At 38.5% G+C, this 22,351-nt stretch overlaps 1 protein-coding gene across 18 annotated transcripts in view; it reads right to left on the bottom strand.

Moving 5' to 3' along the window:
* Positions 1-22,351, bottom strand: part of NRXN1 (neurexin 1) — an 828,007-nt gene that overhangs the window by 503,420 nt on the left and 302,236 nt on the right. For all 18 annotated transcript variants that reach the window (XM_087717540.1, XM_087717541.1, XM_087717547.1 and 15 more), the window contains one exon: positions 7,386-7,824. In XM_087717540.1, coding sequence (XP_087573666.1) covers positions 7,386-7,824 — 439 coding nt within the window. The remainder of the gene's footprint in view (positions 1-7,385; positions 7,825-22,351) is intronic.

The following is a 22,351-nucleotide window of genomic DNA, read 5'->3' as shown; positions in this document are numbered from 1 at the left end:
AGTTAGGCATAATAAATCTAAATGGCAGTTTTCTCTATCTTTTACAACTTGTGGCAATCCAGATTTTTGCAGCACAGATGCAGTAAATTCATATTGCTCTCTTTAGGTTTACTTTATATTATCTGTTTTCTCCCTGCGGAGTTTTCTCTGGATATTCAATGCCTACTTTTCCAATGGTGGAACAAGACAATGATGATCATCATCATCATCTCATCAGCAGTAACTAATTAAGGACAAAGATGTCTTGATATTTATTTGCTGCCCAACTAATTCCTAATATCGTTCAGCAGACAAGGTAGCAATACATTAACATCTGTAATTATCATAGTATGCTTCCCAGAGTTACATTTAGTGAAATGAGTAGCTATACAATTTTAATTAATAAACAAAAGCTGGCTGGGTCACTTTATACCAGTCATTCATTCTCAATACAATTAACATCACAGAATTGTTGTTGTGGGGAAAATAGGAGGAGGAAGGACTATTTGCTGCCTTGAGTTACTTATAAAGTAATAAAGATGGGATAAAAAACCCAAATGAATGAAAAGTAAATAAATAAACTAAGCCAGCTATAGAAGAGCTCTCCTTCCTGGGTCCTATTTAATATTTTGAAGTGAAGGGAAGTTGAGAATCTTTTCCAAGTTGATTGCACAGGAGAGGCAATTCCTGTTCTGTGAAGACATTCCCAAGTTACTTTGGATGTTGTCTCCTGAACTGGCTATTCTGGATAATTTCTGCCTTATCCCCAACTTTTGCTTTGACAATTTCAAATGTTGAAGAAGGTTGTAAGACATACATTACAGCAAATTTGGGTGAAGCTGCTATTTCCATTAACAATTCATTTCTGGGCTTCTGACAAAAATGGCATTAGGTGGTCTGGCAGATGATGTTGGTTAGGGCCTGGATAAAGGAAGTATAATCTTCTGGTCTATGACCTTTGATATCATTTATCCTTCTGAAATGCCAGAGAAGGCTGGGGATCTGAGGCCCTTTTCTACAGTGATTTCAGTTTATCTTCCTCTTTATCTATACATTCATCCCTTCAAATTTCCTGCCTCTCAAAAATCAGGTGGTGATTATGTCTTTGTCCCCCAACATCTAAATCTAGAAGAGGTGGATGTTCTAGCATTTAGGACATGCTGCCTTCAAACGGGTAGGCTGCTGGGAGTTTGCATGGGTTCAGGCAATCCTCTAGCTAGGATTGTGCCCAATTTTGTGAACCCCCTAATGCCACCCCTGGCTGGCCATGCCCTTCCCTTCCTTCCCCTCCCAGGATTCTCCACATGGCCTGTTTATCATGCCAGGTAAGTGCAGGGCTCGCACAGAGACTCAGGGAGGGAGGGAAATGGGCATACAGGAAGTTCCAGAAGTCTAGAAATGAGCCTGTTTCCGGACTCTGGAGGGCCTCTGAAGCCTGGGGGAAGCAGTTTTTGCCCTCTCAGAAGCTCGAGGAAAACTACCCCTAGCAGACCACTAGGCCATGCCCACCATAGCCATGCCTACCAGCAACGAGGCAGCAAATCTGTGGGTGAAATTTTTGAAGCCCACCCCTGTTTCTAAATGCCGTATTGGGATGAGTTAACAAGGGATTAGAAGCTGTTTCCCATTTTCAGTTTAGGAATAGCTAACCCCTTTGAATTGGGTTTATTAAAGGTAATCCTCAATTTATGATGACAATTGAGTCCAAAATTTCTGTTGTTAAGTGAAACATTTGTTAAGTGAGTTTTGCCCCATTTTCCCCCCATTTCTCTTGCCACAGTTGTTAATCATTGCAGTTGGTAATTTAGTAACCTGGTTATTAAGTGAATCTAGCTTTCCCATTGACTTTGCTTGTAAGAAGGTTGCAAAAGGGGATCACATTATCAGGGGACACAACAGCGATCTTAAGTATGAACCAGTTATCAAACATCTGAATTTTGATCACATGATTATGGGGATGCTGAAAAGGTTAGAACCTTTTCAACGCCATTGTAACTTTGAACGGTCACTAAATGAACTGTTCTAAGACAAGGACTACCTCTATTTGAGCAGTGATTAGGAATAAAGCACATATCCATGAGTGAACCTAGCTATTTCTAGATGTGAAGAAATAGGCGGTTTTTCCTGATTGTGTTTTATTTTTATGCATTATAAAAGGGGAGGTGAAATAAGGGGAGGTGTTTTTCCAAATACACCTTTTTTTCCAGAAATTGCTGCTAAAGTGCAAATGCAATCAATATACTTTTGTGTTTGTGTGTGTGTGTGTGTGTGTAGATAGAAGAGAAGAAAGTGAAGGAAGAAGAAGGAGGAGGAGGAGAAGGAGAAAGAGAAGAAATACAGAGGGAGACATAAAAAAAAAACCTTCCTAGATGGCGTGAGAGAAAAGGAAAGAAATACTTTCAACAATGCAATGGATCTATGAAAAATGCTACTTTGATTGAGATTGTGATTATTCCAGGCCTCTAATTGTATACTCCGAAAAAAAGCCATGAGCCTCTTTCCACCCTATAATTTCTAGCACTTAAACTGGAATTCAGATTTTAATTCAAAAATTCATTGACATTTTAGCTGTTAAATGTATGCTTAGCAGTGAAAACAAACTGTTTATATAGTCTGGCTTACACTCGCATGTACAAGTAGAATTTGACCATATTGAATTTCTTGTCTGATTCACAAACACAATCATGATTTTCCAGATGTTTGAACAGCAGTTTGGTTAAGGAAACCCTTGTGAAGGGTTTCCTTCTTTTTTCTTTTAACATTCTGAAGAGTTGAACAAAACATTGAAGTGCTCAAGTAGCCTCATAACACAATGATTGGTGCTATTTTAACAGGTTGCAAAAGCCACAGACAGCAAAGCTTTGCCGAATGCTTTTGTGGGATTTCTAACCTCTTACTTTCACCTCCTCCCCTCTGCTTTACCTGCAAGGTTGGCAATGCAGCAACAGACAAACATTTCCCATAGGTATGAGTTAATGAGCCTCTTCAATTATATTCATTATCTCAGCAATTTCATTTTAACAAGTCTGCTTTCTAAAATTGAGACTTGGCAGTGACATTACATTAGGCAGTAGCAGAGGAAATGAAAGGAAATAGGGACAATGTCAGCTCTGTTAAGATGCCACTTTTGTCTGAATTGTTCCTCTTCCATTGCTTATCTGACAGTCATTAGCATTTCCACTATCTACCACCATACTTCAGCAGAAGGAAGCAGGGGAGGGATGGCTTACTTTGGCTGCTGAGTATGTCCTTTTCCTTACTATACTGGTAGAATAATCAGTCACCAAACAGGGGTGTCAAACTCACGTCAGCATCATGTGATGTATTTGGGACTTTTGTCACCTTTGTTAAACCGGGTATGGGCATGGCCAGCCCAGCCTGAGTTCTGGGAGCTTGACAGCCCTGGCTTACAACTTTAAATGAAGGTATGATGCTGAGCAGGACGTGCACTCACTAGAGTCAGGGAAGGCGGGGCCTCACCAGTCTCCTCAGGAAAGGAAGGAATTTTAAAGATATTTTTTAAATAATTAAGGCCAAGCTAGTTGCTACCGGACTTCAACTCACAGTGATTTGGAGTGTATATAGTGTTTAAGTATAGGAGGAGGCTAGAGAACTCGGGGCTTCCTTTGCATAAGGATTTTTTTGCCTTTTAAGGGTTAACCAAGGGTTAAAAAGCAAAAAAAAATATATGCAAATGAGGCCCATAGTTCTCGGGCCTCTTCCTGCAGAGGGCACGTGGTGGCTCTAGGAGCCACTATCCTAGCCTGCCTGGCTCTGGAGCCTAGCTAGACCGAATCTGGAATTTTGGCATAACTGGAAGGTATGTGGGTCAGAGGGAGCGGGGAGGAATTCAATTTATTTGTAATTTAAGTAATTGTAATTTGTTTTTATTGTGTGTGTGTGTGTGTGTGTGTGTGTGTTTCTTTCTTAACTTCACTCAAACAAATGCTCTCAATTTGAGAGAGAGTTTGATTGAGAAAAGAGGGAAGGAGCAGACGCAGGAAGGGGAGCCTTGTTTGTTTGAGAAGAGAGGGGCAGCCCTCTCCCCCCCATCCTGCTCCCCTCTTCCTTTCCTCCTCCTCCTCTCTCCTTTCTTCACCGGCTGCCACCTTGCCCCTCCGCCTCCTCCATCCCCCCCGCTGTGTCCGCCAGGCATCTCGCATTTATGGCGGGCATAAACGTGAGATGCCTGGCGGACACAGAGGTGGGGATGGAGGAGGTGGGGGGCGAGGAGGAACCGCGGAGGCGAAAGGCGAAGAGGGGTGAGGGGGGGTGTTTGCAGCCTTGGTTCCATCTCCCAGCAGCCCCAGGAGGAAACAGCGAAGAGGTGTGGGGGGGTGTTCCAAGAGGCCCCCTACCCTTTTGGCACTCCGCAAGCCAGGCCCGCAGCGGCAAGAGGATCCGCTCTGCTTCTATCGGCCTCCCCCGCTCCAGAGAAGCCAGCTGGGCAAGACACTGTAGCCCCGGTTCCATCTCACAGCAGCCCCAAGAGGAAATGGGTCAGCCCCGCTTCCCTCCCTGGACTTTCTGGCAGTGGAGGACAGCATTTCGCTCCCTCTTCCAAGCCCCGAGTGGCCAGCCTTTTGCCTCGATGGCTCTCGCTCCAGCCTTGTCTGGGCTCCTCCTCGGCAGGCCTGCCGGAGCTCTGGGAGAAAGCAGCAGGTGTGTGTCTGGAGCGATACTGCTGCCACTCGTGGGAATCGCTAGTGTCGAAGATGGAGTTGGGGCCCACGCCGCTCTGGGGTTGCTCAGGCAGCAGAGAAGGGTGCAGCCGTCGCCCGCCAGCAGGGCGTGTCAGAAGACCTGTGCCCCTCCCCGCGCCCTGCGCGTCGAGATGGGTTCCATGGCTGCGCCTCTTCCCCGGAGGGAGACAGACGATCTCCCCAGCGGCGGGGGACTTTAACCCTGGAACACCTGGCCTGGTGCCTGGGGAAGGGCAATGCCTGGGCCGGCAGGAGTGGCATTCAAGTGCGCCAAGTGGAGCCAGCATGGGGGGGGATTCCCTGCCCAATCGGACTGGCCACCGAGTGAGCGCTTCCTCAGCCAGGGGAACACAGGAGCCACCACAGCCGCTCCCCGGGGAGGACCTGAACGCTCGCCGTCTTCTCCCTCATGGAGCGTGCGCGCGCCAGCCGGCAAGATGAGCGGGCCTCCACTTCAGGGCCCCGGCGGGAGGACTTTACAGTCCCGACCCGGTCCCGCTCTATGGCAGACACCACTGGGGCCCTGCCACTACTTTAAAGCCCCGGCAGCAGGGCTTTAAAGTCCCTGCGCCTGTGTCCACCATAGAGCGGGTCCTGGTTCCGCTCTATGGCAGATGCGGCGCTGGGGCTTCGGCGGGACTTTCGCTCTTGCCTCACCGGCCATGAGGCTCATCGCACGTCTCTGATGCTGAGCATGCTTTCATTTGTGATTACCTGCAATTTGTTGCTTCATCTGAAACAAGTTTCTTGTAATGTAACATATTTTTCGGAGTATAAGATGCACCGGAGTATAAGACGCACCAAGATTTTGAAGAGGCAAATGAAAAAAAAAGTTTTTGCACTCTGCAGATCTTCCAAAAATGGCTTTAAGAGGCTTGTAGAATGCTCCGGGAGGGGGGGGGGGCAAGCAAAAACAGTACAGTTTTTGAGAAAATGGGCCCATTTTTTTGACAAAAAAGGGTATGCATAACCTTTAGGAGGCTTATAGAGTGCTCTTGGGGGCTGGGGGGGGGCAAAATTGAGCAAAAAATGGTCTGTTTTTCACTCGTTTCACTCTTTTCCTGAGAGCAGGGTTTTGGGAGGCTAAATAAATGCTGTATTCAATGTATAAGACACACCCAGTTTTTCAGCCTCTTTTTTGAGGGAAAAAGGTGCGTCTTGTACTCCGAAAAATATGGCAATCTGGTTTAATCCTAACTTGTTCATAGAAACTATTTCCAATTGCCTGTAGTTTCAAATTCAAGCAAAATAAGTGCAATGAGATGAAAATGAAATGGATTTCTAACATATATTTCTTGTTTTGCACTTCGGCTGGAAAGCTAACCAACAGTGAGATAAGCTTAAGATTTAAAAAATAAGGCACTAAAATGTTGTTGAGTGTTAATAGAGGAAGCACACAGTATGATTTCACATATGAAATAAACAGGTTTAAGATTAAAATATAGGACTTTTACTCTCTGACAGCTAGAAAGCCCTTTTTATATTACTTTTAAATAATAAGGTGTACTTTGGAAAATAATATATACTAACATCTATGATCCTGATAATAAAGCTGCCTATTATTTTCCACCAAAAAGTAATACAGAGATCCATACAAATAATCTTGTAACTTTATTTTTATGGAATATGACATTCTGTGGCCAATGTCACATTAAATCAGATCTGGTTCAATAAAAGTTTCAACTATATATTTCAGTGATTGCCTTTTGCAACCAGTCTTCAACTCCATATTCATACAAAAAGTTTCACAATTCAAGCCTACAAGTTACACAGCCACTCCATAAACAAACCATATCCACATTTTAGCATTTCTCCAGTTGTACCATTTTTTTTGTGTGTGTGTGCCAAACTGGTAGTAATGCTGGAAGCAACTCACCCCTGAGTTATACCTTTTTCTTCCCCAGAAAACTGATGTGCCAAGAAGTGTGGAATGCTTAGATGTAAAATTTATGTGCTATTTTATTTTTACTGGTTATATTTTAGTATAAGCATCCCACAAAATAAATTGTGCACATCTCATAATGTAATATTTGTTGGGGAAAACTATTCCCATGAAACTCTGATTCAACTCTGATTTGATTTTTTTTCCTCATCAGAGATTAATCCATACAATATATGAAGAACTTAATAGTACAACTAACAGCAATCAAAATGTAACTGTATTTTATCATACATACAATTACATCAATGATATTTTCTAATGTTTTATTCGTATATAGATGCATTTCCTTGATGCATTATGATTCAATCAGTGCAATTGATCATTTCTTTTTTCAACAAAGCTAAGATTTTGGGGGAAAAAAATGAATAGTGAACAACTACTAATGGATGAGTTCTGTACCTGAAAAAAAATGGAATCATTTCATGTGTGATGTGAAGGATACTAATAGTTCACAGGTCTTTTATGTTATTTTTTTAATTATTATTTTTATATTATTCTCCATAACTCTTGTGTTGGGGCTGTATATGAGAATTACATTTAGTAATTACTGAAAATACTCACAAAATAAGTATCATTTGATTATCTGCTGAGTACTGTTCAAACTTTCCAATTTGGAAGACAATTAAAAATACTAATTAACTATTTCAAAATATAAATTGCTTTGCTGTTCTAGAATAATACTGAACACAGTACACATTTTTCTCTTTATTTTTTATACTATGAAGGATTTAAAGGTCAGGAGCATTTTTGTCAAAACTTACCAGATCGTCCGTCTCTTTGAAAGTCAACATGGTACCACTCTCCATCATTCACTTTTTTCTGCAAAGCTTTTATTTTAATTGTTCCAGATCCCATGTCTAAAAGCAGATAGAGGTGCCCATCAAGCATTTCAATGGCAAAGAAGTCAACTTTAACCATTTGTGGATGTTTGGCATCTTTCTGATGTCGTGGTTTGCCATGGCTGAAGAGAATCAGCCCATTGGGTTCAGTAGTGCGAAAGTCAAAGGATATTGAGCCTGTTTTTTTGGCATTCCATTTAGGCAAAGAAATAAAGGATTCTGGTGTTTCAAAAGTGATTGGATCCAAGGTTGCCACATTTTCACACTTAAATGCCACGACACCATGGATCTTCATCTTAGGATCTCCTTGTTTGGCCAGTCGAGACAATTCCAGTCTTACATCATTGTTTTTATAAACAACCTACAAGCAAAGCACAGTAATTACCAGAATGGATTAAACTGTATAAATCAGTTTGGATATTAATTACATTCTTACTTTTTATAAAGTTTCATGTTATCAGGTTAAATAACACATTTTGTAAATTTCACATAAATTAGAGCATGTCCCTCTTTCTCTCTGAAGCCAAGTCCTGAACCTGAATTTCATCTCTAATTGGAATTCATTCTGCAATTTAAACTGTGAAAATTAAATGACAACAAAATTTTAGTAAAATTTGGTTTCTCCAGTTCATTTTATTAAGTATTGAACTAAACAATAGCTAAATGCATTTGTGGGGCTGGGGCTTTAATTCTTTATCCCATCTCTCTATTAAAGATTACAACGTTCTATTTAATATGGAATAATAGGCCAATATAATAATAGTAAATTGTAAAGTTCCACGGACACAATATCACATCTATACAAATACATGGCATACATACTTCCTTAGGTACATACATACTTCCTTGGGTACAAGAATTAAGACATAAATACACTCTAGGAAAAAATAGCACAATGAAAAAAATAATATCAATTAATGGGTGAATAATTTAAAGATTTCCTCTTAATTTCTATAATTAAACTCTGGGTTGATTTCAGAGGTGGGTTCTTCTCGGTCCTGTCCAGTACGCCAGAAGAGGTAGTGAAAATTTGGCGTACCGAACTGGATCAGTAGTAATGGTGGCATGGCCATGCCACCGAACCTCCGTCAGAAGCTTTTTTTTTTTTAAAAGCCCTTTTTCCCTGCTGGTTCAGGAAAGGGAAAAGAGGTTTCAAAAACTAAAAGAGAGTGGAGGAGGGAGGGAGGAAGGAAAGGAGAAATAAAAAGAAATAAAAAGAAATAAGGAATCTCACTTTTTAACCAGGGTTCAGCAAAGTAGAAAAAAATGCTGTTGCTTTAAATCGCAACTGAGCATGCCTGGCTGTGGAATTCTGGGAGTTGAAGTCCACAAGTTTTAAGGTGGAAAACTTTAAATTGAAACCTGCTTTAAATTGAAAAAGGAAGTTTGCAATGTGAAATTCAGTAATTTGTTTCTGGGTCAACTGAACAACAAACTAGATAAAAGGTAGGATTCTTATATGGTTCTAAGTGTTGGGGTTTGTGCAATATGGGCTTTATGTTTCTAAAAGGGTTTGGATCATTCCCTGCTTGTGAATGGAGCCAAACTTTCTAGAGCCTCATTATCTCATTATCCATCTGGCAGGCATGTGGAATGAACCTTTCTGGGAGTAATATTCTAGGGGGGGGGGGTGTTGCTTCCCACAGAAGGAAGGGAGGGAGGGAGGGAGGGTGGGAGGGAGGGAGGAAGGAAGGAAGGAAGGAAGGAGGAAGGAAGGAAGGAAGGAAGGAAGGAAGGAAAACAGCACAGCAATTTAGGGCTAGAAGACTATTCAGAGGTTATCTAGTCCAACCCCCTGCTGCGGCAGGAAACCTTACATTGTGTGTATTATTTTGGTACCTCTAACAGAGAGGAAAATTGCCAGAAAGGAGAAGGGAGTTTACTAGGACAACCATCACTGGTTGATTTATCCCAGCCTAGAACCATTCATCTGTAAAATCTTTCTTAGCACCCCTAAAATGTTATTTTAGCCAAAATTCAAAACATTCAAAATATTACATTTCCCTCCACCACCACCACCCCAGTCCATAGCTAAAAGAAAACTGTTCATCAGAATTTCCAAAATGCAACAGTTTATTCTAGACTTAAAATATATTTTATGGTTAATATGCACTCCTATAAACAACCATTTTTACTAGTAGCTATGGCGGGGGGGGGGGGTAACTATTGACCATATGTCCTGAATTTCACTATGTTTTGTTTCAATGGATGACTTTCAGTTCTAGGAAACTGAGAATTTCTTTTTGATCCACTTAACAAATACTGCTTATGATTTTAAATACCATTATCATCCCTACCCTTTCTCTCCTTTGGTCCAGCCTAAAAGGCTTTGATTTCTGTATTCTTTCCTTTTAGGAGAATTACTCCATCACTGGCCTTTTCTGTATGCATGTGCATATTTTATATTTTATACTTTTCTTTTTAAGATAGTGATTAGAATTGTAGTATTTATCATCTATCTACCTATCTAGCTACCTACCTATCCATCCATCCATCCATCCATCCATCCATCTCCTCCTATAGGTATATATAATGGCATTGTGATGTTCTTTTTCAATTCCCTTTCTAAGATTTCAAACATTTTTTTATATGTTTTTTTTTATGTCAGTTGCACACTGGATTGACATTCTAATTGATTTGTCCACTGAGACTACAGACCAATGTCTTGCTTAGTTATTCCGAACAAAAATCTCATTACTATAAAGTTGAAGGTTGCTTTTTCATGGTAAAATGATTCATTTTATACTTTTTTACATTTATTGAAATTGCAGCACTTAGAAAGTATAGAAATCTTATCATTGGCATTCAAGCACATTCCCAAACAACTAACCAGGAGAACTATGCATTATAGTAACTATTTCAAGCTGGACAGATACATTATATAATATGGAAGTCATAGGGTATCCATATCCCTATATGAGATAATATTATTTTTGTAGGGACAAAAATATGTGTCTCTGAATATTGGATCATAGTGAAGGTACTTTCCCTCATAATCACCAAGGAAACTAAACATATTAGTTGAAATATGCATGGCTACAGTAAAACAATAAGTAAGGTTGCTAATGCTATATACTCTCCCATATTTGTTCAACCTACATGCTGAATATATATTAAGAAAACTGATTTGGAAGAGAATGTGATTTTAAAACTGAATGACAAAACATCAGCTATATTTGTGTCAATAACCTCAAAATACAAAGAAGCTTAAAACTCTACTAATAAAGCTCAAGGGCCATAGTGAACAAATGGGACTAAAATTAAATATAAAGAAGACCAACTAACAACAATTGGTATAACTACAATCACCCATTGAATTGGCAAATAAAATATTGAAATGATGGATAAAATGACACTGAGTAGCTTCTTCCTTTTCAGATCAAACATTATCAGTGGAAAAAACTCTGGGAAGACTTGTTAGTCCCAAAATATCCCACAGACTGGCACATGACAGAACAACCATAAAGTTATTGGAAAAGATATTCCAAGCTGTAAGATTTTATGCCTGCATGCATTCATACATATATACATACATATTTATGTAAATAAATATTTACAAAGATCAAACCGTTGCAATAAATTGTATTTACAATGACACTCTATGGAGGCAAAAGTTGAATTTTTGAAGAATATGTATGAATTGACCATTGGTGTTGGAAAAGAGTATTGTGGATAGCCAAAACAACAATAACAACCCAACAACAGATCATTGAACAAGTCTTCCCAGAGTTCCCACTCAAAGCAAAAATGACCTGGCTCAAATTATCCTACTATATGTGAAAACCTAGCTCTCTAGAGAAGATGCTAATGAGAAAGGTGAAAAGAAAGACAAGAAGATGACAACCAGTTATAAGATAAATGGATTCAGTCACAGTGGCAATGGGTGTAATACTGAAGGCCTAAAAGTTCAGTTTAAGGGAAGAGCAAAGAAAGAAAATATATGTGATCACTAAAAGTTGATACCAACTTGTTAGCACATAATCAGCATATTCAAGTTATTTTTATACCATAAAGCAGAACTTTAGGTATGCTCTCATCAGACTCTACAAAAGTTGTGATTCAATTGTAATTTCAATGTGCCCAAAATAGAAAATAAATACATATTAGCAGATAAATCATATCCACTAAACAAGTTACAGGAGCATGAATGTTCTTGGAAGCTGGAGCAATGGCTTGTTTGAACTTAGGAGGTTTGGGGCAGGATGAAGCAAGAATTCCCATCAATGTGAAAACAGATCATCCATATGTAGTAATCTAAAAGAAACTATCAGCTTTATTTGAATTTGAAATAAAACAAAGCAGAGCAAAAAATGAATTGCCTCAACTTTAAAGCAGACATCATGGATTCGATAAGATCCAGAATTGATCCCAAAGGGTTGAAAAATATTTATTTATTTACTGTGTTTACCCAAAAATAAGACAGGGTCTTATTTTCTTTTGGCCCATGAAATAAACATTTGGCCTTATTTCTGGGGAGTTCTTAGTATTTTTGAGGTGCAGAAGGTGGCGAGTGTGGTTACCTCATGGCTGCTGCTGTGTTCCAATATTTTCAGGGAGAGCTTATTTTAGCGCATGCGCTCAAAAGCCCGATTGGGCTTATTATCCGGGGAGGTCTTATTTTCAGGGAAACAGAGTACATGGCTACTCATTTCACAAAACATAAATGTGGGTTGTGTACAATAATTAATTAAAACAATAAATATATAAAAATATATTGTTAAAATGTAAAAAAAAGCACAACAAGCACAAAAGAGAGTAGATGTTAACTGAATGTTAATGTTTAAAATGTTGCTATAGAAATGCTCTTAATTAGCAGTGTTGGGAGGATATTCTGATTCCGGTATGTATTTATGTGTATTTACTGTATATTCAGTGACTAACAAGCTGATCTGTAGGATCAGGTTGCTGCAGCACAAGTAAAGGCCATTAATATTTTTTAAGGGCAGAAACGCATCACATTGTCTTCTATCCACTTCAGGGCTTGGTGCTAGCATGAATTGGGCAATCTGATTCAATTTGATGCAGTGCTTAATATACACTTACCTCACCTGCCTAGAAACCCAGCAGATTGTGAGTTCAAGCGTGCCTTATACATGAAAACTGGCTGGGTAACTTTGGGTCAGTCACTCTTTCTAAGCCCATGATGTCAGGCTCCAGGACAAGCAGTCAATCAACTCCTTTTGCAACGTTTCAATATTTTTCTTCTTAACTATCTGTCTTCTTCAACCAGTGGTCTTGTGATCCTGATTTCTAGCTTGTGCTAAAATTATGCCTAATTAGGGCATCGATCAGAACCCTGACAGTAACCACTACACCAGGAGTCCCCACTATTGGACTGTGGCCTGTTCCAAACTGGGTTACACAAGCAGAGGATGAGCATGTCCTTGAGTGCAAAGCTTCCCTTGTGCAAGTGGCAGCCTTCAGTCACACATGAAGTTCCCCTAGTGCAAGCAGCTTACCCTCATATGCAAAGCTTCCCTTGCGCAAGCAGCTGCCATTTTGCACTTGCATGTGAAGCTCCCCTCGTGTGAGTGGTAGCTATTTGCCCTCATACACAAAGCTCCTCTCCTGTGAGTGGCAGTCACTTGCACTCACACATGGAGCTGCCCTTGAGGTGAGCAGAGGGTATGCATGCCTGCCACTCACACAAATGGAGTTCCACATGCTCATGGCCGCCCAACCCTAACCAGGCCACCAAACCAGAAAATACTAGACCAAATTGGCTCACTTTTAATATATATTGCTCTTGAGTCCTAGTGTTTTGTAGGACATCACCATATCTTACAAAACTTAGTTTTGTAGGATAATACATAGTTATCCTTGGTGCTGTCTGAGCTTGGTGGTTTTCTTGCAGACATTTCATTACCAAACTAGATAGCATCATCAGTGCCATTTTATTGCCTAAGAAGTAAATAGCTTATTCCCCCCATTTGGCAGGCCAAGATATGTTAGCAGCTAAGTGAATTTGACAAGAACCTTCTCTGGCAAAATATTACTTTAGCTGATCAATTCAATAATCTAAAAGCTGCTGCCCTTGTGTTTCACCCCAGACCATTCTAGGCATGCCTTGTTATTGTCCAATAGTAGGTCTGAAATTGCTTTCAACAAAAGGCTTTCAAGGAAAGGCTGGGATGACATCCAAAAAGTAGAGCAGCAACCAAATAGGGCTACTGAAAAGACAGGATTTGAATGCAATGTATCCTCCTTACCATCTTCCCAATTGCTTTTGCATTCAGTTCCTACTACTATCTTCTTTACTGTTCCCATTCATCTAACCACTTTTAAACTGAATAATAAAAGTATGGTTAGGCAACCAAATAGATTTATGATTCTCTTTTCAAAGCATTTTTTCACAAGTTAGTCTTATAAAATGCAGGTGTTTGATTGCCATGGGTGTGCTTATAATCAGAGTTTTTATTTTGAATAAAACTTTTATTCTTCTGTGTTCAATGCAAAACCAAATAGGCCCTTTGACTGTTCCATTTTTTAAATATTTTTAAGCAAGAGATTAACCAATATTTTAAGCAGCTTTCTATAAAAGTGAAACTTCATGCATAGTTGAAAGCCTATGATGATACACTCATCTGTTACAACTAATTATATGAAGAAGTGTTAAGTAAAGGCAATATATGTTGTTTCTAAAAAAACCTCATCTGTTGAAATTCTGCAGAGAATATTCACAGCATACCTATTTCAAACATGTTCTTCTAAAAATGGCAACAAATGCAAGTAATTAATACAAACAATATATAAGCATTTATCTATCTATCTATCTATCTATCTATCTATCTATCTATCTATCTATCTATCTATCTATCTATCTATCTATCTATGTTCTGTTCTAACATAATTTATGCTCAGAGATTATCTGGACATAGTCTTGCAATTTTCTTGGAAGGTTTTGCAGAAGTGGTTTGCCATCGTGTCCTTCCTAGGGCTAAGAGAATGTGAGACCGGCCAAGATTACCCAGGTAGTTTCATGCCAAGGCAAGATTAAATTTCAGGGTCTCCCAGTTTCTAGGCTGATGGTTTAACCACTACACTGAACTTGTGCATTTATTACACTGAACTCGTGCATTTATTAATACATCTTAAAATGCATTTGTTTATTTGAACAACCTAACACAAAAGGAAGCAGAATATCTAACATACATCCAGATCATAGTTATTGGAATGTGAGCTTTTTATGGGATGAGAGTCTGACTGGCATCTTTCAGATGGATTAGATTGAAACTCCTAGTTTTTCTAGTTAGGATAGATTAAAGTTAAGAAAGCAGGGCTTTCTCTACATGAAAATAGAAATTGGAAAGAAATTGCATGAAATAGGCTTTTATGTTATGCATTCCATATTCAAAGATTTTGAAAATTTCCATTTGTTTTGGTGATAAAATAATGTTATTACTTTGCTTATTATTTTATATTAATATAACAGTTTAATGATTTTATAATTTACTACTTCTTAAAATACTTAAGTACCTTAATAGTATTTAAAGCATATATGCAGTTCCTTCTCACAGCAAGATATGTTTACTCCAGAATATTTAATTGAATTTACTCTCACATAATTATAGATAAGACTTTGTATTGTAGTAAAATCCTGGTTTGCTAAACTAAAATCCATTACATGGAAGATTTACTGCAACTGGCTTACTTTTCTTCTTACATTAGAGCTTTTAAATAGCATTGATGAAAAGTTATATCAATATTTCTGGTTTACTAATCAAAAAACAATTTCTGTGAATGATACTTACCCATGAACAGTTTTTTTTAAAGATGATGTGCAATTTGAAGATATTCAGAGCACTATCTTCAAACACAATAATTTGGTGATCCATAAAGATGCTCTGAGAAATTATATAGATTATAATTATAGAAATTATATCTCTTATATGAAGATATATATTTTTTTCTAATGTTTGAACCTTAATCTTTTTTTATCTAAGGATTTTGGACATCAGAATCCTGAATGCAGGGCAAGTGCTTTATCTTGTTATGATAGATTATGGTTAAAGTTTGCATGAAATATCTATATACTACAGTGTGATGCTTAAGCTATGATGGTCAAGGGGATGCAAAAATGACTCAGATTTATGTTCTGCAAGTCAATATATTAGATAAGATCTCATGTCCAAGTAAATCTTTTTTCACTTTCTGAAATGTTTTTATTCCGCATACTGAATGGTATACTCAGCCTCTACCACTGAAATGCAACAATGTTGTTTAATGTGATTGGCTTTTTAATCAATATGAAAGAATCCATCTATTATTTATAAAGAGGAAGTGCCTGAATCAAAAAACAAACAAACAACAGATTGTGGACCTATTTGAACGACCATTTACCGTGCAATAAATCCTTCTAATGCCTGCATAAATCACCCCTTGCCAATAGCTCATTATACGATCCAAAATCCTTCACATAAAAGAACCTTGTTTTCTAGATGCCACCCTAAATTGTTTTTTAGGAATTTACTGATGTGTGCAAAACTGTCAATCTGGAATGTAATAGTAGTTCTGAATGGAATTATAATCAGGGAACTGTACATGCAGCACTCTGTCAAGATTTAAATATATATTTGCATCATTTCTAGGATGATGTACTCCCACTGGACTATGGCAGTGAATTATAAAACAGTAACAATACAATTAAAACAATACAATGGATTTTAAAGATTCTTATAAAAATAATAAAAATATCATCATTTAGCTTCAGCTAAAGCCAAAAACAAGATGAAATAAATTATTTTCCTTGCATACAACCTTTTGGAGGAGTAGCAAGCTCCATCCCAGAACCATATAATTTTATTTTTATAAATTAAATGAATAAATCACTGCTTAAAAAAACACTGTGCATCTAACTTTGAACTACTTTCCTATCCCATTCCATCTCTCTCATCATTCCTTTTGCAATATATCCCAAGTTTGACTTATGTTTTTTTTAAGTTAATGGTTAAATAAAATGTTATATATGTTTGTCATTTTTCTGACTTTTATCTCAATAAACAACATTTTAATCAGCACCACTACAAGACAAAGATAAAGCCACTTTCTAATTTCAAAATCCAGATATGAAATGGATTGGTCAGTCCTTAGGCTAATATTTTAGTGTCTTTTTCTACTTTATCTCATAATAATATAAATATGACCTAGCTATTTCTTTACTTTGGCATGCATCCTTCATCTCAGCTGGAGCCCATGAAATTAGATTGGCAAAAATCATTCACAACCGAACTAGCATTTTACCCCTTAGGCTGACAGCAAACAACAGCAGTAGCAAGGTGTGCAAAATTAGATGTGCTTCACTGCCCATTCCATTTGTGATGAACTCAGGTGTTCTAGAGCAGGGGTGTCAAACTTGATTTCATTGAGGGCTGCATCAGGGTTGTGTTTGACCTTGGGGGGCAGGGGGCCCCGTGACCTGGGTGGGCATGGCCAGCTCGATGTCACTCATGTCAGGGGCACTTGTGGTGGCCAAGTGCTACGGCAGGACTTACCTCAGACCCTCCATCCCTCTTATTATAATCTCCTTCCTTCCTTCCTTCCTTCCTTCCTTCCTTCCTTCCCTCCCTCCCTCTCTTTCTTTCTTTCTTTTTCCTCCCTTGCTCTCTTCTCATTTTCTCTTATTTCTCATTCCTCTTTCCCTTTTGCTTCCCTCTTCATTTTCCTTTTTTCTTCCTTCCTCCCTTTCCTTCTTTTTCCTTCCTTGCTCTCTTCCCATCTTCCCTTCTTTTCTTTCTCTTTCCTCTTTCCCTTTCTCCTTTCCTGTCCCTTTTTGGATGCTCAAATGCAAAAGGGGAAACATTTTTCCTTTTGTTTTGTTTTTAGTTTGTTTTGCTAGCCCCCTGCCAGCAGAAATAGACCCAGGGGGATGTGTGCAGCTCCCTGGGCTCCATTTTTGTACATGATGGCCTCTGGCAGCCCTCTAACAATGAAAATAGAACTTGTGGGAGTATACACAACCCTCTGAGCTCCGTTTCACTGGCAGAGGAACTGCAGGCTGGCCCTTTGCAGTTTCAAGGGCAGATCTACAGGTCAGATATAAGCACCCATTGGCCTTGAGTTTGACACCCCTGGGGGTGAGGGGGGTTATTGACTATTTCAGGCTGATGTAGTCTGATCCCTTCAGTCTTAAGTCAGGCTGTAGAAAGAACAATAAAAGACCACCATCAGCAGCATCAAGGACTTTGCAGAATTGTGAATTTACACAAAGGCACTAGTTGTCATGCTGTCTTGCTTTATCTCATTCTCAGGTTTAATTCCACAGGGGAAGCAGATTTTGCACAAAGCTGAAATTAGGATACATTGAAATCATCTGTAAATAGCTCTCCTTGGCTCTGAAACTAGTGAACTTTTTTTGTGCTTTCTGTTGGAGTCCGATTAGAACAGCATATAAACCCAAACAACAAACAAACAAGAGAAAGGATGCAGGAACATTTTACAATTTAGATGTAAAATGGTCTCATTCTTGCATCATTGTTATGATTGATGGATGTTTTCCTACTGGCTAATAGCATTCAGAAGAGCAGAAGGAAGTAGAACTAGAGGCTTAAACAAACAATTTCATTTAATACACTCTGCAGAATGTATAATCTGAAAAGCATTGTTTGTCCACAAACTAAAACAGGTACAATAGATGCAGGATGAGAATTGGAATATAAAACTTCATGCCTGTATAATTTTTTGCTGATTTTGCTAACTCAGTGGTGGGGAAAGGTCATAAAATTATGTACCGTATTTTTCGGAGTATAAGACGCACGTTAGGGAGGAAAATAAGGGAGAAAAAATCTGCTTACCAGGTATTCATCTGGCTAGTCCTTAGCCTGGTCAGCTTCAGCACATTAGTTTGCTCACTGGTTTTGAGGTTGGGGATGATGGGGCATAAGCTTCAGCACATTAATTCGCTCGCTGATTTTGAGGTTGGGCATGGTGAGGGCTGTGCTTCTAAAGTACAGTTGATTGTTGAAGGACAATTAGAAAAGCAGGCAAAGCACGGAAGATAGCTTAGCTCGTGTCTGGGCTGAAAAAGTACAACTGATCCTCGGAGGGAGTTCTAGTGACTAAAGCAGGCAAAGTGGGCAAGGCATAAGACGAAAAGCAGCAGCTGTTCCAGATAGCCATTTTGGGCACCACATGTTGAGCATTTGCAGGCTGAAAATGCAACATGCGGAGCTCAAAAACACAAGCCATTGTCGATGGCAATCTCTGCAGCCAGGAAGAGGATGCACGGAGCTGAAGGGTGGGGGCTAGTGGGAGGGTGGAGCTACCTTCGGAGTATAAGACGCACCAAATTTTCAGCCTCTTTTAGGAGAGGAAAAAGTGTGTGTGTGTCTTATACTCCGAAAAATATGGTACATATTCACCCTTGGAATCTTTTATCTGGTTGCTAGTCTTGGTCTTCTTAAAAACTAATTACATTCATACATATGGTATGGGATGGAACACATTGACTAGGAAATGCATTTGAGTTTGGTAAGATTTACTGTCTACATTCAGAAAACGGCCTCCAAAGTTCATTCAGGTAATAATAAACATTTTGCTTGTTCTTTTTTATATTTACCAAATTCATGACTGACTCCCAACATTCCAATTTCTATTGCATCTGTGTATTGCCTAATTCATGCTCTGTGGGACTGAGCTCACTTTTATGATACTGAAAAAGAGTTTCTTATTTTGTTTCCTGTTGGGCAATTATAAACCAGAATATTCTTAGAGATACATTAAATTTTGAAAATCAATGCTTTTAATAATCTCTTTGATCATGAAATTTGTCAGAATGTGTTCCACCCTGCTGTGGCCACGAGTGCTTTAATAAAGTGCTTACAGCATGTGTTCACAGATACACACATAACTCTAATACATTTTTTTTGGCTAAGCCCTGCAGTTTAAGTTGCTAGACTTGCAGATGCCACTGTTACTATGGTTGCTATGTTCACTCTGTAACAGGAGCGAGGGAGAAGAGAGAAAGTGTGTCTTGTGTACTGCTTGTATATACTAAATATATGTATATTCTCATGACAGGGAGTTGTAGGAAGTTATCACCCAGCACTCTCCCAGAAAAATGAAATATCCTAGGAAATATTGAAAAGGCAGAATATTACATTTCCCTGGATGTGTAAAGGAAGAAACATGTTTTAAAGAGAGAAGAGCTCCCTGCAGCTTCCTGTCCCCACCCATTTCGTCAATGGGCCATTAAAAAGGCCAAACCAGTCCCTTTACATAATAAAGAGTTCTCCCCTTCAGCTCCAGGGGATGGGATTAAGGCATGATAATATTGGCCCTTTACCCAACTCACCACATGGCATCTGAGAACTCAACCAAACCTGGATTCAAAACACAGCCTAGAGAGTTGCCCCTGCATGACCCCATGGGAGTATGACAACCAATCAGAATACAAGATCAAAATCAAAGGCCAGAGAGAAACAAGGGACTCAAGCATCTCAGCCCTTTCTTCTCTTCTCCATCAACATTGAAGCATGTGATCACCTTTTTCTGTTCAGGACGCAAGCCATGTGGTCCTGTCCACCATTAAACCATCTTTCCAAGCAGCCTCCATGTCTCCAGTGTCTTTTTCCCCACTTGGAGCCGAACCCAGAAAGACATTTCTTCCAACAGAGTCTTAAATATTCTACTGACATCATCCTGGAAATCAGAGGCTAAAAACCAAGCTGGAGATCCTTTTTTTTCTCCAACTGAATTAAAAAGTACAAGCAAAATTAGCTGAAAAATAAAATTGACTGGGGTATGTGAATAAAGGGAATCTAAAGAACTCAGTTAACTTCCCCCCCCCCCCCCATAAAAAGTAGACAAATTTTAAAATAAATCTTCATTCACTTTCAGATAAAGCTGCCCATGAAAAACCCAGCTGGGTGATTTTGGACCCACAGTCTCTCAGACCAACTCACCTCACAGGGTAATTATGAGGAAAATAGGAGGATGAAAGATTGTTAGATATGAGTATTAGGTATGTTTGCTGCCTTGAGTTATTTATTAAAAAATAATAAAGGTGAGAAAATAATAAATAAATAAATAAATAAATGTGCTTTTGCTTTTGCTGCTTACCTCTCTGCACTTTTTTGCACAATACTATCCTTTTAATTGATTAACATTTTTTACATTAACATTTTTATACAGGAGCTGCCAGAAAGGCTGATCAGAGTAATAAGTAAATCTGACTTCTTAGTGATTGTGGTTAATTGAATTTAAATACACTCACATACTATTAGAATGAGAGCAGTAGAAGCCTCTTAACTGAGACTTTAAGAAATCATGGCATTTATGGAGAACGATGCAGCAAAGAGGAAAAGGATCCGCTACTTTCCCTACAAGAAAAATTTACTAGGCTCAATATGATGTTTGAAAATTTTACCCAACAGAATAAAGAGTTGGGAAATTTCAAGTGGAAAAATTATTTAGCAGAAATAGTTCACTTATTCTCTATTTGCTTCTCCCATTCAATTTCTTTGAAAAATAGTTGAGTCAGGCAAGAAGTGCCTTGCCATTCTGAGCTCCTAAGATAAAGAGGTTCATTTTTATTTTAAAGACCAAACACCACAAGAGGTAGTGCTAATGCCAACAAACCTTTGCAGCTTTTGTCTTGTGTTCTCTGTCTTTAATAGAAAATCCCTCCTGATTCAATTTTCCCCCATTGCTGCCAAAAACTGACACCATCAACGATTAATTGACCAATTATATCTTACAGTGGCCTATAATAATCCAGTTATCAGTTGTTGTGGGACATGCCTTTTCATAGACAAAAGCCAGCTTTCCAGTTCAATCTCTTGGCTGGTTTATTCTTTGAAGGAAACTGTTCCACTGTTCTACTGTGAAAATAATACACAAAGTCATGGCTGAAATTTTTGATTATATTCTTATATGAGCTTCCTAATTAGAACTAAATGTCCACACTTGTATGGATTTTTAAATACTCATATGTGATATTGCAAAGATGGCAAATTATATAAACTGAACATTATGTCCAAATAGAAAAAAATGTTTAACAAGAAGCCAAGTTTTTATACTTTATATAATCTATCTGTCTATCTGTCTATCTGTCTATCTGTCTATCTGTCTATCTGTCTATCTGTCTATCTGTCTATCTCTACCCACCCACCCACCCACCCACCCACCCACCCATCCATCCATCCATCCATCCATCCATCCATCCATCTACCCATCCATCTACCCATCCATCTATCCACCTCAACAAATGATTCTGGGCAGAAGTAAAATAAAATAAAAACAGTTACAAAAATTAAAATACAAACAGATTAGAAACAGCATAACCAAAATCACTTGTAGAACCAAGAAGTGAGTTATTGAACATATTTGTGACACAAAACCGGGTCTTTAGAGTTTTATGAATGGCCAGCATGCTCAGTGCAATCCTTATCTCCAGAGGGAGAATAAGTAGATTCAACAAAGTAGATGCTAGGGCAAAAAAGGCATACTTTCTAGAACCCACCAACCAACATTCTTTGACTAAGAAGACTGAAAGCAAGTTCATATGATCTCAAATTCATATGATCTCAAGCGCGTATTCTGGAATTTTATTATATAATTGTGTTATAAGTTTTATTTACTATCAAAATGCACAAAAGCAAGTTACAAATATAAACTCAGCAGTAATCTAAACTCAGCAGTTTAACAAGTAAAATATTTAATAATTATAAAACAGTCTTAAAATCCCTGCTCACTAATTTGTTATAAAATCTTTGTTTATACAGTTATAGTTAAAAATTTGACTGTTGCCACCATAATCTTAGTAAAAATCTTACATACTCAGAAGTATTTCTTTCCGGTTAAGATTTTAAAATAATTCAGATAACTTCCTGTTAAAGACTTATAAAATTCACAATACAATAAAATACCCATGTTTTAGAATCAGCATGGCA

This window comes from Thamnophis sirtalis, unplaced genomic scaffold (genome assembly GCF_051295495.1).
Source record: "Thamnophis sirtalis isolate CommonGarterSnake01/CBP01778 unplaced genomic scaffold, rThaSir2_p1.2 scaffold_6, whole genome shotgun sequence".
NCBI lineage: Eukaryota > Metazoa > Chordata > Lepidosauria > Squamata > Natricidae > Thamnophis > Thamnophis sirtalis.
Note: the sequence above shows the minus strand (reverse complement) of the source record. Positions and strands in the feature narration are given on the sequence as shown.